This window comes from Chiloscyllium plagiosum, chromosome 28 (assembly GCF_004010195.1).
Source record: "Chiloscyllium plagiosum isolate BGI_BamShark_2017 chromosome 28, ASM401019v2, whole genome shotgun sequence".
Taxonomy (NCBI): domain Eukaryota; kingdom Metazoa; phylum Chordata; class Chondrichthyes; order Orectolobiformes; family Hemiscylliidae; genus Chiloscyllium; species Chiloscyllium plagiosum.
The window spans coordinates 18,608,354-18,623,854 of NC_057737.1; the positions used below are offsets into that span (position 1 = coordinate 18,608,354).

A 15,501-nucleotide genomic window follows, 5' to 3' on the forward strand; every position below is an offset into this window, starting at 1 on the left:
ATCTGAACCAAAAGACTCAGCTTAATGTGTTACCCAAGAGATACACTTTCAACAATACTGCAGTGTCAGCCTAGATTATCTGCCTGGACCCAGAATGGGGTTTGATTCTATGACATGTTAAGTCAGAAGCAAGAATGCGAATATGTGAATCAAACTACCAAACAGCAACAATACAGAGATTTTCCTAACTGGATATGAACAAACAGGTCGATGATACTTTCAATAAAAGAGTCAAACATTGAATTAAATGACAAGCACACAATCTTCGTTGGGGAAGTTGATCAATTTAAAGATGTATACAATATTTCACAAATTTTAACAACAAATAAAATATTTAAAAGTATTTTTTTTCCAAGGCACATTTTTGGCCTTTTTAAAAATACAGCACTGAGAAACACGCTTAAAATATTTTATCTCAATTAAAACAGAAATGAGTTAAAAGCAAATATCAAGTCAATGAATAAAAATAAAAAGTCAGAAAATTTATCACGAAGTTTACTGAAGAAGCAACTTATTTAGTGTGGCAAATCATGGCTTCTTACAACAAAATTGTGAAAATATTTGATTTTTAATTCATATATGCAATGCCATGGAGAAGGTTATAGACACAGTTAATCAAAGTAAATAGTTTGATGCAAACAATTGAGAGGGAGGGAGTATTTGAAATTATATGTGCACAAAAAGGCAGGGTGAAATCAGTACATTTCTTCTTCTTATGCTGCTTTATACTTTAATGATTTTCTTCATTATCTCTGTCTTTGTTCCTTTGACATTCCACAGGAAAATGAAATTCCATCTTGGATTAAATTTCTTTTGAGGAATTTGTAGTTTCTGCCAAGCTACACTGTAATAAATGTGTAAAACATAATTAAGATGTGTGTGTAGCTTGTCTTGAATTAAATATGAAATTTAATAGAGGATTATACTTACAGTCATGCTTTCCTATTGAGTATCATACTCAATATATCTATTGCTGTTGGTTTTCTTTTTACAGGCCTGAAAAAGAAATTCCATCAAGTGAACTTTTCTATGGATGTAGCAGTATTTTGCTCACTAAATCTGATTTGACATTGCCTGAAGTACAACAGAAGGATCCCACAAGTCCTTTGCAACACTAGTTCATTCATCATAACTGTCGGAGAAATTTGCCCAATAGGTTAGAGATCACAAAGCACAGCTCAAAGTGAAATTGACAAACAATTTATTGCAAGTGATATTGCTGGAAGAGAAACTGACTAGGCTGACATAGAACTGACAGTCTGTACAGGTAGATCGGAATTTCTCTTCCAAGAGCTGAGGATGAGACCAGTTTTTATAATAATGCTGCACAATAAGGCTGATTAAGAAATGGGGAAAATACAATGTATCTGGAAATGGAGCAATCTAGTAATAAGGATGCTAATTGGAAAACAGTTATCAGATGTAACATCCTGACGGTATCGTTGGTTCCATTCCTCTTCACAGGTAGTTGTTAATGTCTTCTCTGAAGTGGTGAGGTGCTTCCATTGTGTTGCTCTGGGAGCAATCCCCTTACTGGTGCCTCCAAGTCTGACCTGCTCTTTGTGTGGCTTTGGTATTGCTGGGTTGTGAAAGTGCCCTTACGGCTTTGGGATATCTGTGGTGCTCTGTCATTGTTAGTGAGCTTGAAGTGTATTCCTTTGTCTGCGTGGGCTGTGTGGTTTGGTTTGTGAGCCTTCTTGGGCATTCTGGGTGTTTTTGGTACCATGGCCAATTTTGCTTTAGTGGGCCTATCGTGGCTTGGCAGGGTGGGAGATCTTTTCCCACAATAACAAACAGACACAAATTTGTGGTTAATATCCAGTTTATACATATGATTGAAACATAAAACTCACTTTCCGTTATGGCTCAGTGGTTAGCGGTGCTGCCTCACTGTGCTAGCTACCTGGATTCAATTTCAGCATTGGGCAACTGTCTGCGTGGAGTTTGCACATTCTCTGTGTGGGGATGCTCTGGTTTCCTCCCACAATCCATAGATATGCAGGTTAGGTGAATTGGCCATGCTAAATTGTCCACGATGTTCAGGGATGTGTAGGTTGGGCACATTAGTCAGCGGTTAAATGTAGGTCGCTGGGAGAGTTACTCTTCGAAGGATCAGTGTGGACTCATTGAGCTGAAGGACCTATTTCCACACTGTAGATATTCTAAATTCTATAATTGTACATCAAAGCAATGGATTGTTTTCATGGTCTCCGTAAGTGTCAACTTTGAAATTAACTGGAAAACATGACCTAAAAGGATTTTCGAGACAGTTCTGATATTACGAGATTTTTACCATTTCCAATGGGAGAATACATTTCTTGATAATTAATAACCTAATTAAAGATGTTATGGTCATACTATTCTAAATTGTCAGTAAAAAAAAATCTGATGCATTTACCTTTCATCAAAAAACAAATTTCCTTCTCATCATGTTGGATTTGCGAACATGTTGAGATGAGGAGGATCTTTGATCCTAATCTTCTTTTATAAATGCAATAAATGTGTGCATTTCAACAGCTTTGAGCAAGATCCATGGATTATTTTGGCTCTGAGTTAATCTTGAGCAATAGATGTTAGTTACATTTAACTTAATAAGACTATAAGTAACAAAGCGACCTTAAGTTCATGAACTTTAAGTGCATTGCTCGACACAATGCAAATCCCCATTGCTGGGAGTGTAACATAATTGACACTGTAGCTCCCAGAGTGGGGTATCTGGTATAAATTGTTAATCCTATGTAATATTCAGAATATCATAGAAAAATCCTGTGTTTGAATCTCACATGTTACAAATAAATTCTTCCAAATAATAATTAAGTGCATACCTCAGACAGCTTTGGCACTGATTTTGCTGAATCATTCTTCAGCCAGATTTCAACTATACCTCTTTACAGAGACATAGAGTCATTGAGCCATACAGCACAGAAAAAACCCTTTGGTCCAAGCAGTCTATGCCGAACACAATCCCAAACTAAACTAGTCCCACCTGCCTGCTCCTGGCCCATAACCCTCCAACCTTTCCTATTTATATATCTATCCAAATGTCTTTTAAACGTAATTGTACTCACATTCACCACTTTCTCAGGAAGTTCATTCCACAATCAAACCACCCTCTGTGTAAACAATTTGCCTCATGTCTTTTTTATATCTCTGTCCTCTCACCTTAAAAGTGTGCCCCCTTGTCTTGAAATCCACCATCTTAGGGAAAAGACAAATACCTTCAGCTCTATATATACCCCTCCTTATTTTATAAACTTCTATCAGCTCACCTCTCAACCTCCCACCCTCCAGTGAAAAAAGTTCCTGACTATCCAGCCTTTCTTTATAATTCATAACTTCCATACCTGACAATATCCTGGTAAATCTTTTCTGAACCCTCTCCAGCTTGATAATATCCTTCCTTTAACTAGGCCACCAGAACTGGACACAATAATCCAGAAGAGGCCTCACTAATGTCCAGTTCAACATCAACATAACTTCCTAACTCTGATACTCAAAGGACTGAGCAATGAAGGCAAGCGTGCCAAAAGTCTTTTTAACCATCCTGTCTATACATGATGCAAACTTCAAAGAATTGTGTACCTGCACCCTTAGGTCCCCCTGTTCCATAACACTACACAAGGCCCTACCATTAATTGTATAAGCCCCACCCTTGTTTGTTGTACCAAAATGCAATACCTTGCATTTAACCAGATTGAACTCCATCTGCCATTTTTCAGCCCAATGTCCCATTTGATCAAGATCCCTTTGTAATCTTAGTAAACCTTCTTCACTGTCCACTATGCCACCAATTTTGGTCTTGACAGCAAACAGACTAACTGTGCCTTCTATATTCTCATCCAAATCATTTATATAAATAACCAACAAAAGAGGACCCAGAACCAATCCCTATGGAACACCACTGGCCATCATCATAAAACATTCCTTAAGTTCTTTTATATTCAGAGTTTTTGCAACAACTCCAATGCGTAGCTGGATACACTGTTGAATTGCAGGTTTTTATGTGACTTCTGAAAGGTAATCACCTGAACAAATTCCAAACTTGTGACAAGGGGTAGGAATTGAGTCATTTTAACGACCCAACCGTAGTAACAAAGTAAAGATAAAGTTTATTCCAATTGATAGTTTCAAATATTCTGCACTTCTTAGCATTCAAACCATTTTGTTCATTTTCCTTCAGAGCTGGGGTACATCTTTTAAATATATTTGAGAGAGAGGATTATTCCTTTTTCAGTTTTACAAATGTAAATCCCAAAGTCCATTTTTACCATCTTAACATTGTGCCAAATGGTTCCATATTTGTTGAGAACAAAAGCCACACTTGACCTATGCTCCTCAGTAAAGCTGATTACATTTATAAGATGCAAAACAAAACACACCTTAGACATTAAAATGTATCCATAATACTGAAGCATCAAGAAAACATTGAAAACATGGAGGTATTGCAACTGTGGGATTTGGATGTGCTTTATTGCTCACAATAGCAAAGATATATTTTAATGTGTTAAACTTTTCCAATAGTCACAGTGCACAGTTTGTTATAAATTCTACCATAAAAATGTAGAACCAGTTTTGTACTTTATAAACCAGGCTGAAAGACAGTTTAGAATAGTATGTAAACCACACCTTAGGGCTAGGTGCTCATAAAACATATTGTAATAGCAGGAAGTTATCATGCTTCATTTCATGCCATGTTCTATAATATAATATAGGAATTGTTAGAAACATTTAAAATATCCCTGTTTCTTCCTGGAATGACTACTTTTCTGAAATGAAAAAAATCCCCATCTCAATTATTTTACGAGTATTTCAGTAGGGATGTCTAATGTAAGCTGGACTCTTCTATCATTCAAGACCCCCATTGTACAGTCCATTGGGATTCAGCTATCAGTTTCTATGTTTGTTTAGGATTAGGGCAGGAATTGTGACTTTTCTATGTTTGCTGGAGAAGGTCAGGGTTAGGGTGGTGCAATGGTGCAACTTGAAGAGTTGGGCATGCTCATGAGCCAGGAACAAGGAGGTGGACGAGGTGAGGATTGCATCGCGCAAATATAAGGCTGTGTAATTATGTTTTACTGTAACTCCAAATTCTGTAATCAATCTGCTTGATCAGTAAACCTACTTCAGATCTTCAAAGAAACTGAGCCTATGTCATTTACATGTCCTTTGTGAGATGGGTAATTTTTGCATTAGGAAAATGCAAGAATATAACAGGAAAAAACCCAGAAATTGCTGGAAAATCTCAGCAGGTCTGACAGCATATGTGGAGTGAAATCAGAGTTAACATTTCAGGTCCAGTGACCCTTCTTCAGAACAAAATATAACAGATATTGGAGATTAATGAGGTAAAAATTTGAAATCTGAACCTGATCCATCACAAATGTGTTGATGTTCAGTTTGACTATTCTGACTTTGGGAGAGTCTGAGTGTAATGTTTAACAAGGCTATTTTCCTCAGAGGTATCTGACATCAACTACTGTGGTCTAGATTTCCTAACAACTTGAAGGGAAGTAGATGTTGCCCACCAAATCTTAGTAGATAAGTCATTTTCCAGTCTGGTATGTGGAGAAGGAGAAAGATGAGTGCATATTGCCAGTCCCTCAAGCAAACATTTCACTGTGATCTTTCCCTACCTTTGTTCAGTCAAACCCTCCCATCAGATCTTAGCACCTTTCCTTCAGAGACTCAATTCCCTCCTTCCTCCAGTAATCCCAACTCCACCAATTGTACCCACCCCCCCACCCCAACCCCCAAACACTCTGCCTCATCACCATAGAGACATAGAGATGTACAACACAGACCCTTCAGTCCAACGCGTCCATGCCGACCAGATATCCTAATCTAATCTAGTCCCATTTGCCAGCACTTGACCCATATCCCTCTAAACCTTTTCTATTCATATACCCATCCAGATGCCTTTTAAATGTTGCAATTGTACCAGCATCTACCACTTCCTCTGGCAGCTCATTCCATACACGTACCACCCTCTGTGTGAAAACGTTATCCCATAGGTTCCTTTTATATCTTTCCCTTCTCACCCTAAATCTATGCCCTCTAGTTCTGGACTCCCCACCTCCGGGAAAAAAAACCTTGTCTATTTATCTTATCCATGCCCCTCATGATTTTGTAAACCTCTATAAGGTCACCTTTAAGTCTCTGACGCTCCAGTGAAAACAGCCCCAGTCTATTCAGCCTCTCCCTCTAGCTCAAATCCTCCAACCCTGGCAACATCCTTGTAAATCTTTTCTGAACCCTTTCAAGTTTCTCAACATTCTTCCAATAGAAAGGAAACCAGAATTGCACGCAATATTCCAAAAGTGACCAAACCACCGTCCTGTACAGCCACAACATGACCTCCTAAGTCTTATACTCAATGGTCTGACCAAAAAGGGAATGCATACCAAATGGCTTTTTCACTATCCTATCTACCTGCAACTCTATTTTCAAGGAACTATGAACCTGCATTCCAAGGTCTCTTTGTTCAGCAATTCTCCTTAGGACCTTACCATTAAGTGTATAAGTCCTGCTCTGATTTGCTTTTCCAAAATAACTATGAACCTGCATTCCAAGGTCTCTTTGTTCAGCAACACTGCCCAGGACCTTACCATTAAATGTATAAGTCTTGCTTTTCCAAAATGCAGTATGTTGCATTTATCTAAATTAAACTCCATCTGTCACTCCTCTGCCCATTGGCCTATCTGATCAAAATCCTGTTGTACTCTGAGGTAACCTTTTTTGCTGTCCACTATACCTCCAATTTGGTATCATCTGCAAATTTACTAACTATACCTCTTATGCTTACATCCAAATCATTTATATAAGTAACAACAGGAAATTGATGAGATTCTGCTATTACATTCAAAAGAACCTCTCCCTTTGTGGTAGTTCATGGTTTTCTGATCATATATTATGCATATACCCTCTCACTCTCTGCCTCCCCATGAATATATTTGTCAGGAAAAGCCATCATGTAGCCTCTTTGGATGTCATTTTAGTTGACATGTCTAGTGGTGAAAGAAATCATTCTCTTTTGTCTTCCAGGCCATATACTGAAGCAGAGAGCCACTGGTTTTGCTAATTAAATCTACAACTAGATTCCCACATCAAGCTTTGTGGACTTCTGCTTTTACTACAGCACATAACTGCTGGTGGAATTTAATGATATCAGTCCAAGGATTTTAAAAAAAGCAGTACCTTAGTGAAATACGAGAACTCAAATACCTGGATTTTTACAGCCATTAATAAAGTTTCACACCGCCACCTACTTCTCTGACTGCTACCCATGGATCTTTGACTGGTTCCTTGCTGCCATCAAGTATCTGACCTAGTACTGCACTCTTTACAGGGGATCTGGGTGTCCATAGATAAGCACTAGGAGGCTTTTTAATAAATTGAAGAATCTTCTCTGAGCACTGCAATATTTAATTCAGGGAGAATGAAATAATGACGTAAATTAGACTTAACTGAAATATCATAATCAGAATTAAAGATAAGGGAAGGACCATAGGGTTGAAGGATAAAACAGAGAAAAAACATTTTTAAAAATCTCCAGTATAAATAAAACCTGAAGAAATGGGACTCCACACTTGTAAAATTACATTTCAGTCCTAGAGAGGGTAGTTTGGCAGTAATTATGACTGATCACACTGCTTACATGTTCACTTTTTTCTGAATGCTCCATCTCTGAAATTTTCTGCCATGCTTAGTGGGTGGTACAGCAACTGTTTAAAAATAAGTAGTTGAGTAGACACTCTTAGAGTCATGGAAGTGCATTGCATAGTTTTAAGGCAGGAGTAGATAGATTCTTGATATTTTTAATTGATTCTTTCACCTTGATGGCATGATAAACATTCACTGTACTGGAATTTTTCTCCATTATTCTGAATGCTACAGCTTTATCTCAGAACACAGACCACTCCATATCTTGGTCTGCATTTTTCTAACTCCTCTTCAGCATTTGTTCCAGAAGTTTCCATTTTTCACATGCTCACCTGAATAATTATTTTTCGCCGTGAAAAGATTCCGAAAAAAGCAGTCAGCAAAACAACTGTCAGCCCAGCAACAATTGGTTCAAATGGTACTACATACGGTTTATCTGCCAAATAAAATAACAATTATGGTTTTACAGGCTGCAGCAATTCATAACAAAGTACTTAAAGATGGCTTTATTGGTGGATGGATGGATGATCTCAAAGAACTTTACTGCCAATGATATACACCTGAGGTTTAGGCCCTGCTGTAAAGTTGGAAATACAGCAGTTATTTCACACACAAGTTTCCACAAGTAGCAATATGATAAAGATCAAGATCATTCACTTCAGATATTGACCATGACACCAGGGATATCTTCCCCAATTCTATTCAAAATATTGCTTTGGAAGCTTAATGTCCACCTGAGAGGCATTGGTTGTTATTTGTTCATTGGCCCAGCATTTATTGTCCACAGCCAGTTAGAAATCAACCATATTGCTGTGGGTCTGGAGTCATGTAGGCAAGACAAGATGTGGATTTCCTTCCCTTCAGGACATTAGGAAACTAGATAGGTTTTTGAGACAATTGACAGTGGTCACATGGTTGTCATTAGCTACTTTTTGCAGATTTTTATTGAATGCAAAATATACACCATAGTAGGCTTTGAACCCATGTGCTGAGAGCATTTGGTTTATTGGACCCACAACACTACCACTTCTTACTCCATCTCCCCTCAAAATCTCCAGTATCTCATCTGAAAGCCACCACCTTCAATGGTGCGGCACTCCCCTCAGCATTGAAGTGATGTGTCAAACAAGATTATTGTGCTCATGTTCAGGGATGGGACTTGGAGCCAGAATCTTTCATTTCAAGTGAAAGTGCTCCAAACAGAGCCACATCTGATACCTCAGCTCAGCCATTTCTGACACCTCATGAATAATATTCTGCCAATACATCCTTGAAAACAAAAGCAGAAATTGCTGGAGGAACTCAGCAAGACTGGCAGCATTTGTGGAGAGAAAGTAGAGTTTTGCGTCCAGCGACCTTTCTTCCTTTGAAGCAGTTGACCATTGACCAATAGCAAGCATTTTTAATTTATCCATTTCTAATATTGACCAGTGACATCTGCGTATTCTATATTCTATGTATATTTTATATTCTGTAACTGCCAAGGGAGAAAAGCCAGTATTTAGAAAAGAAAAATAATTATTTATATTTGGAATAAACACAAGGCAACATGTATTAAAATAGAATGCAAAAAAGGAGATAATGTATTTGCTTATTTTAATTTGCTTTTTATTCAGACTACAATCTTTAATCATTCCTACCTTTCACATTTAGATGGAAGGTCAAATTGTTGCTTCCAAGTGCAGAGTCAGCCACACAGACATACGTCCCATTGTCTGTGTTCTCTACCTTTTTAATGGATAGAGTAAAAACACCACTGTCCCAGTACACACTGTGTTTGCCTGTCACCATCTTTAGGGCACTGTTATCTTTGTGCCAGGACATCGCAGCTGGTGGATTAGACTTCACATTGCATTGTAGCTTTACATTGTTTCCTGCATACACGTCTATTTGACCATCACCATCCCTGTTCAAAATCGGCATAACTGAAACAATTTAAGAACAGAATTCTCATCACAAGTATGAAGCCATTCATAACTTGTCACTTTATGAACTATTTTTAAATAGAAAAACAGGCCCAGTCAACATAGTTTAGTAAAAGGAAACAGGCCCAGTCAACATAGTTTAGTAAAAGGAAACCCAGTGGATGTGTATTTAGATTGTACTTTAGATTCTATTGTACTTAAATTTCCAGAAGGCATTTGACAAGATGCCACATCAATGGCCATCATGTACATATGAGCTAATAGTGTAGGAGTATAGTACCATGGATAGAAGATTGGTCAGGTAGGAGGAAACAGACAGTAGGCATAAATAATATCTTTTAGGTTAGCAATTTGGAACGAGTCATGTATCACAGGGATTGGGGCTGGGGCCTCAACTATTTACAATCTTTATCAATGACCTGGATGGGGAGACCAAACATATTGTTTCTATATTTGCTGGTAACACAAAGATAGGCAGAAGAGTAAACTGTGAAATGGAGGTACAGAGACTCCAAAGAGATATAGATAGGTCAAGTAAGTGGGCAAATATATTATTGGTGGAATATGGTGCAGGAAAATGCAAACTTTTCCACTTTGACAAGATGAATAGAAACACAGTGTGTTAATTAAATGAGGTGAGAAAAAGCTAGTATGCAATTTTATAGAAAAAGCAAAGGGAATATTAGTGCTAACTGTAAAGGAATGGAATATAGAAGTTGAGATGTTTTGCTACAGTTGTATAGCATATTGGTGAGATCATTTTTAAAGCACTGTATTCATTTTTGGTCTCCATGGTGTCACAGTGGTGAGCACTGCTGCCTCACATCACCAGAGACCTGGGTTCAATTCCCACCTTGGGCAACTCTCTGTGTGGAGTTTGCACATTCTCCCTGCGTCTGTGTGGGTTTCCTCCAGGTGCTCCGGTTTCCTCCCACAGTCCAAAGATGTGCAGCTTAGGTGAATTGGCCATGCTAAGTTGCCTGTAGTGTTAGGGGTTGCTCTTCGGAGGGTTGGTGTGGACTTGTTGGGCCGAAGGGCCTGTTTCCACACTGTAAGTAACCTAATCTAAATTTCTTCTTATTAAATAGTTTAATTGTATTGCAAACAGTTTAGAGAAGGTTCAATCGACTAATTCCTGGATGTGGGGGTGGGGCAGCGGGGATGTGGGGGGTGGGGGGTGGGGGGTGGTGGTGGGGAGGGAGCTGCAGTCTATAACAAATACCATAATTGTTTTGTAAGCAATTTAGAGAATGTTCACTCAACTAATTTGTGGGATTGGGAAGAGTTATCCTGTGAGGAAAAGTTGGACAGGGAATTTCATTTGGAAGAATGAAACTCATGAGGTCCTGAGACTTGCGTGGCTGGATGATATAAGGACGTTTCACTCATGGGAGAGGCTAGAAGTAGGGGACATAGTTTAAAAATAAGGGATCTCTTATTTGCAATGAGCGTGATGATAATATTTTCTTTCAAAAGGTCAACATTCTTTAATAAATCAATATCCATTTTTTGAACTAGGCAGCAAGAGAGAATTCCAGAGAATTACAGAGGTTTTATGTCAGTCTATAGTTTAGCACAAATACCTTTCCCTTTGCAGAACTCAAGTCACCACTGGAGAAGAATGCAGGTCTGTTTTTATATCTTTTATTCAAACACAACCAAACAGATTTTTTTTTTCATCCACCACCACTAAAACACCGTTGTTTCCAATTTATCAAACTATATTAAATTTCTGCTAGGGCAATGCAGACCACGAAAGGTGAGGGAGAGGTAGGGAGAGAAGGAGGGGAGCTAGAAGAATGCACATCATAACTACAAAGGCAATATCATTATCTGCTCTCAACCACCTCTGGAAGTTTCCTCATTGAGCCTTAAATAAATTGGCATTTCCAACATTAATGTGGAATACCCCAAGAACAGAGAAGGCAGAGTCATTTAATATTTTTAAGGCAGAGATAGATGTATTCTTGATGAACAGGGAAGTCATAGGTTATCAGTGGTAGGCAGGAAAGTTTTGTGGCCATGATCAGATCGCCTATTACCTTACTGAATGGCAGAACTGCCTCAGTGCTGCTCCTACTTTATATCTTCATATTTCCATCACATTAAAATGGCTATTCAAATGATCCCACATTGTAGATAGCAAAGTGTTTTTCTGGACATTAAATAACAAAGGGCTCATGTTGTTTCTAAGCTGCATATTGGATATTCAGTAGACAACAACAGCACACAACCCTATTTTCTGATAAAGTTGTTCATAGGATGTGAGCACCATTTGCTTGGGCAGCATTTTTGCGCATCCCTACTTATCTTGGAGGAGGTGGGAGTGAGTTGCCTTTTGGAACACTTTCAGTCTGTGTGCCTGTGTGTGTGTCTGTCTGTGTGTCTGTGTGTGTGTGTGTGTGTATACACCTGTGAATGTTCCTGTGTGTTTGTGTGTGTGTGTGTGTGTTTGAGCAGGCGCTGATATGTAAACTGTTATGGAGTGAGTTCCTAGATTTTGACCTAGTGATGGTGGATGAATGGTGATTTGGACAAATTGCAGGATGGTAGGTGACTTTTAGAGGAGTGTGCCATTTGGATGTGACAGACATCTGTTAGTCTTGTCCTTTTTGGTGATAAAAGCTGTGGGTTTGGAAGATGCTGTTGAAGGAGCCTTGGCGAGTTACGACAGTATATCTTATGTGACGAACAGAGGGAATATGTTGCCAATTGAATGGGCTGATTTGTCCTGAATGATATCAAACTTCTTGAGTATTTTTAGACTTGCAATCATGCAAGCAATTGGACAGCATTCCATTGTCCTGACTCGTAGCTGGTGGACAGGCTTTAAGGAGATAAGAAGTGAGTTATTCACCACAAAATACCTCTGACCAGTCATATGTATGTATATGGGGAGAAAGTGAGGACTGCAGATGCTGGAGATCAGAGCTGAAAATGTGTTGCTGGAAAAGCGCAGCAGGTCAGGCAGCATCCAAGGAACAGGAGAATCGACGTTTTGAGCATAAGCCTGAAGAAGGGCTTATGCCCGAAACGTCGATTCTCCTGTTCCTTGGATGCTGCCTGACCTGCTGCGCTTTTCCAGCAACACATTTTCAGCATATGTTTGCATATGGCTGGTCCAGTTTAGTTTCTAGTGAATGGTAACTACCAGGATATTGATAGTGAGGGGCTTCATCGAAGGTTATACCAGTCAATGTCAAGAAGAAGTGAAACAGAAATTGAACTGAGATTTACGTTTTCAATTCTAAATGAGTCACACTTAAGCAGGATTTTGCAAGATCCCCACTGGAAGAGTGGTCTAAGTTAGATAAGTAAGAACAGCCGCTGAATCTGGTTTTCCTCTAACTGGGGGTCAGCTAGTTCTTTTAATTCAGAAGCATTAAAAGTTAAGCATCTCGGTGCAACTTAGCAGAGGGTAATATTGACAAACAGAGTGGTGCTGATTAGGGGAATCAGAAGAAAGAGGTGCTCCTATAATTGTGGCTTTTTTCTAATTTTATTTTTATCCTCACCTCTGACCTTATGATAGATAAGACCACAAGACATAAGAGCAAAAATAAGGCCATTCAGCCCATCGAGTCTGCTCTACCATTAAATCACGGCTGGTAAGTTTCTCAAACCCATTCTCCCACTTTCTCCCCGTAACTTTTGTTCCTTTTGACAATCAAGAACTTATCGATCTCTGTTTTAAATATATTCAATGACCTGGCCTCCACAGCCTTCTGTGGCAATGAATTCCATAGATTCACCACTCTCTGGCTGAAGAAGTTTCTCCTTATCTCCTTTCTCCTTTATTCTAAGGCTTTACCCTCAGCTCCTATTCTCTCCTCCCAACATCTACTCTGTCCAGACCATTCAGTGTTCTGTATGTTTCAATTAGATCCCCCTTCATCCTTCTAAACTCAATCAAGTATAAACCCAGAGTCTTCAAATGTTCCTCATATGTTAAACTTTTCATTGCTGGGACCATTCTCGTTGAACCTCCTCTGAACACACTCCAGGACTAGTACATCCTTCCTGAGATATGGGGCCCAAAACTGCACACAATGCTCCAAATGTGACCTGGCCACAGCCTTATAGAGCCTCAGATGTACATCCCTGCTTTTATATTCAAATCCTCTCAAAAAAAATTCCATCATTGCATTTGCCTTCCTAACTATGGACTCAACCCTTTATGTTTACCTTGAGAGACTCCTGGACTAGAACTCCCAAGTCTTTTTGCACTTCAGACTTCTTAATTTACTCCCCATTTAGAAAATAGTCACTGCCTGTATTCTTCCTACCAAAGTGCATAGCCTCACACTTTCCCATGTTGTACTCCATCTGCCACTTCTTTGCCCACTCTCCAAACCTGTCCAAATCCTTCTGCAGCCTCCCACCTCCTCAATACGAACTGTTCCTCTACCTACCATCTGCAAACTTAGCCAGAAAGGTTATTAATGAAGCAGCTGAAGATACGTACAACACTACCCGAAGGAACTTCTGCAGAGATATCCTGGGGCTTAGATGACTGAATTCCCACAAACACAACTGTCTTCCTTTGGGATAAGTATGACTCCAACCAGTGGAACGACGTTTTCCTGATTTCCATTTGCTCCAATTTTACTGAGACTCAGCCATGTGCAGTCAAATGCTGCCTCAATGTTAAAGGCAGACACCCTCAAGTGAACAATGAATCACTGATAGATTTTTTTTAAACTCTGAAATTAACTTTGGCTAACCTGAGGAAATTTGCAGAACTGGAAAGATTTTGACCATAAGTATCCATTGATATCAATTCATACAGGGTCTGAATAAATCAGTAACATCCCTAGCATCATCATAATGAAAAAGACTCTTTTAATCTGTACAGTTTATTGTAGAGTGGATAATATCATAAATTAAAGCATTATTTTAGAACAGAATTTAATTAGAAGATAATTCATTTTGTCAATCTGAGTTAATTAGTTATCCAACGTCCTTGACTATTGCTAGAATCTATTGGGATGGCCATATTGGGATTGCTGGTACCATCACACTAAGCTTAATATTGCGATTTACCTCCCATTCAGAATATGCAATGTAGCTTAAACCCTGAATAGACCACACGGGCCATGAACTCCTGCCATAAGTAAACTTGCCTCTTCTCCCAGTGTACAAATGCCTGGGTAAGATCAATACAATTGATTAAAGCTAATTTTCAATATGGAGTTGTGATTGTATGTATTTTAATTTGCTCATAATTTTACTTAATTATAATCATCAGTCCACTATATTTTTTCTATAAGTAGTTTATGAAAACATTCTCATTTTTTTACAGCCTATTAATTTCATTCACATCTTGGAAAACTTTGAGATATATTTTCTCCACTTCCCCAAGATTTAATTTTATTCAGTTACTCTTCACAGCTAATTTGCTTAAGACTTGGCATCAAACTCATTTTCTACATGTGTACCTTACCAATACCTTTATTGCAATTTTTAATTCTAATTACTAAACGTGGATAACATGCCTCTAGTCTAATCCAGTGATTGTCTGTCATGATATCAATGTTGACTCAATGAAATTTCAAATTATTTGTTAACTGATTCGTTATGATGTTCAATTTGTGTTGTCAACTACTGCCATAGAATAAAGTAACACCAACATTTAGGCAAATCTGATTTTCTTTCTTGATGCATGTTAGTTCAATTATGGGAAAAAGTGAAGACTGCAGATGCTGGAGATCAGAGCTGAAAAATGTGTTGCTGGAAAAGCGCAGCAGGTCAGGCAGCATCCAAGGAGCAGGAGAATCGACGTTTTGGGCATAAGCCCTTCTTCAGGAATGAGGAAGGTGTGCCAAACAGGCTAAGATAAAAGGTTGGGAGGAGGAACTTGTGGGAGGGACGTGGGAATGCGATAGGTGGAAGGAGGTTAAGGTGAGGGTGATAGGCC

The 15,501-nt window shown here is 38.8% G+C and overlaps 1 protein-coding gene across 1 annotated transcript in view; it reads right to left on the reverse strand.

Moving 5' to 3' along the window:
• Positions 1–268: 268 nt before the first annotated feature.
• Positions 269–15,501, reverse strand: part of tmigd1 (transmembrane and immunoglobulin domain containing 1) — a 24,578-nt gene continuing 9,345 nt past the window's right edge. Inside the window, exons 3-6 of the mRNA XM_043718429.1 lie at positions 9,300–9,584; positions 7,992–8,095; positions 931–996; positions 269–844 (exon numbers count right to left, since the gene is read on the reverse strand). Of these exons, the coding sequence (XP_043574364.1) occupies positions 943–996; positions 7,992–8,095; positions 9,300–9,584 (443 nt within the window). The 3' untranslated portion in view covers positions 269–844; positions 931–942. The remainder of the gene's footprint in view (positions 845–930; positions 997–7,991; positions 8,096–9,299; positions 9,585–15,501) is intronic.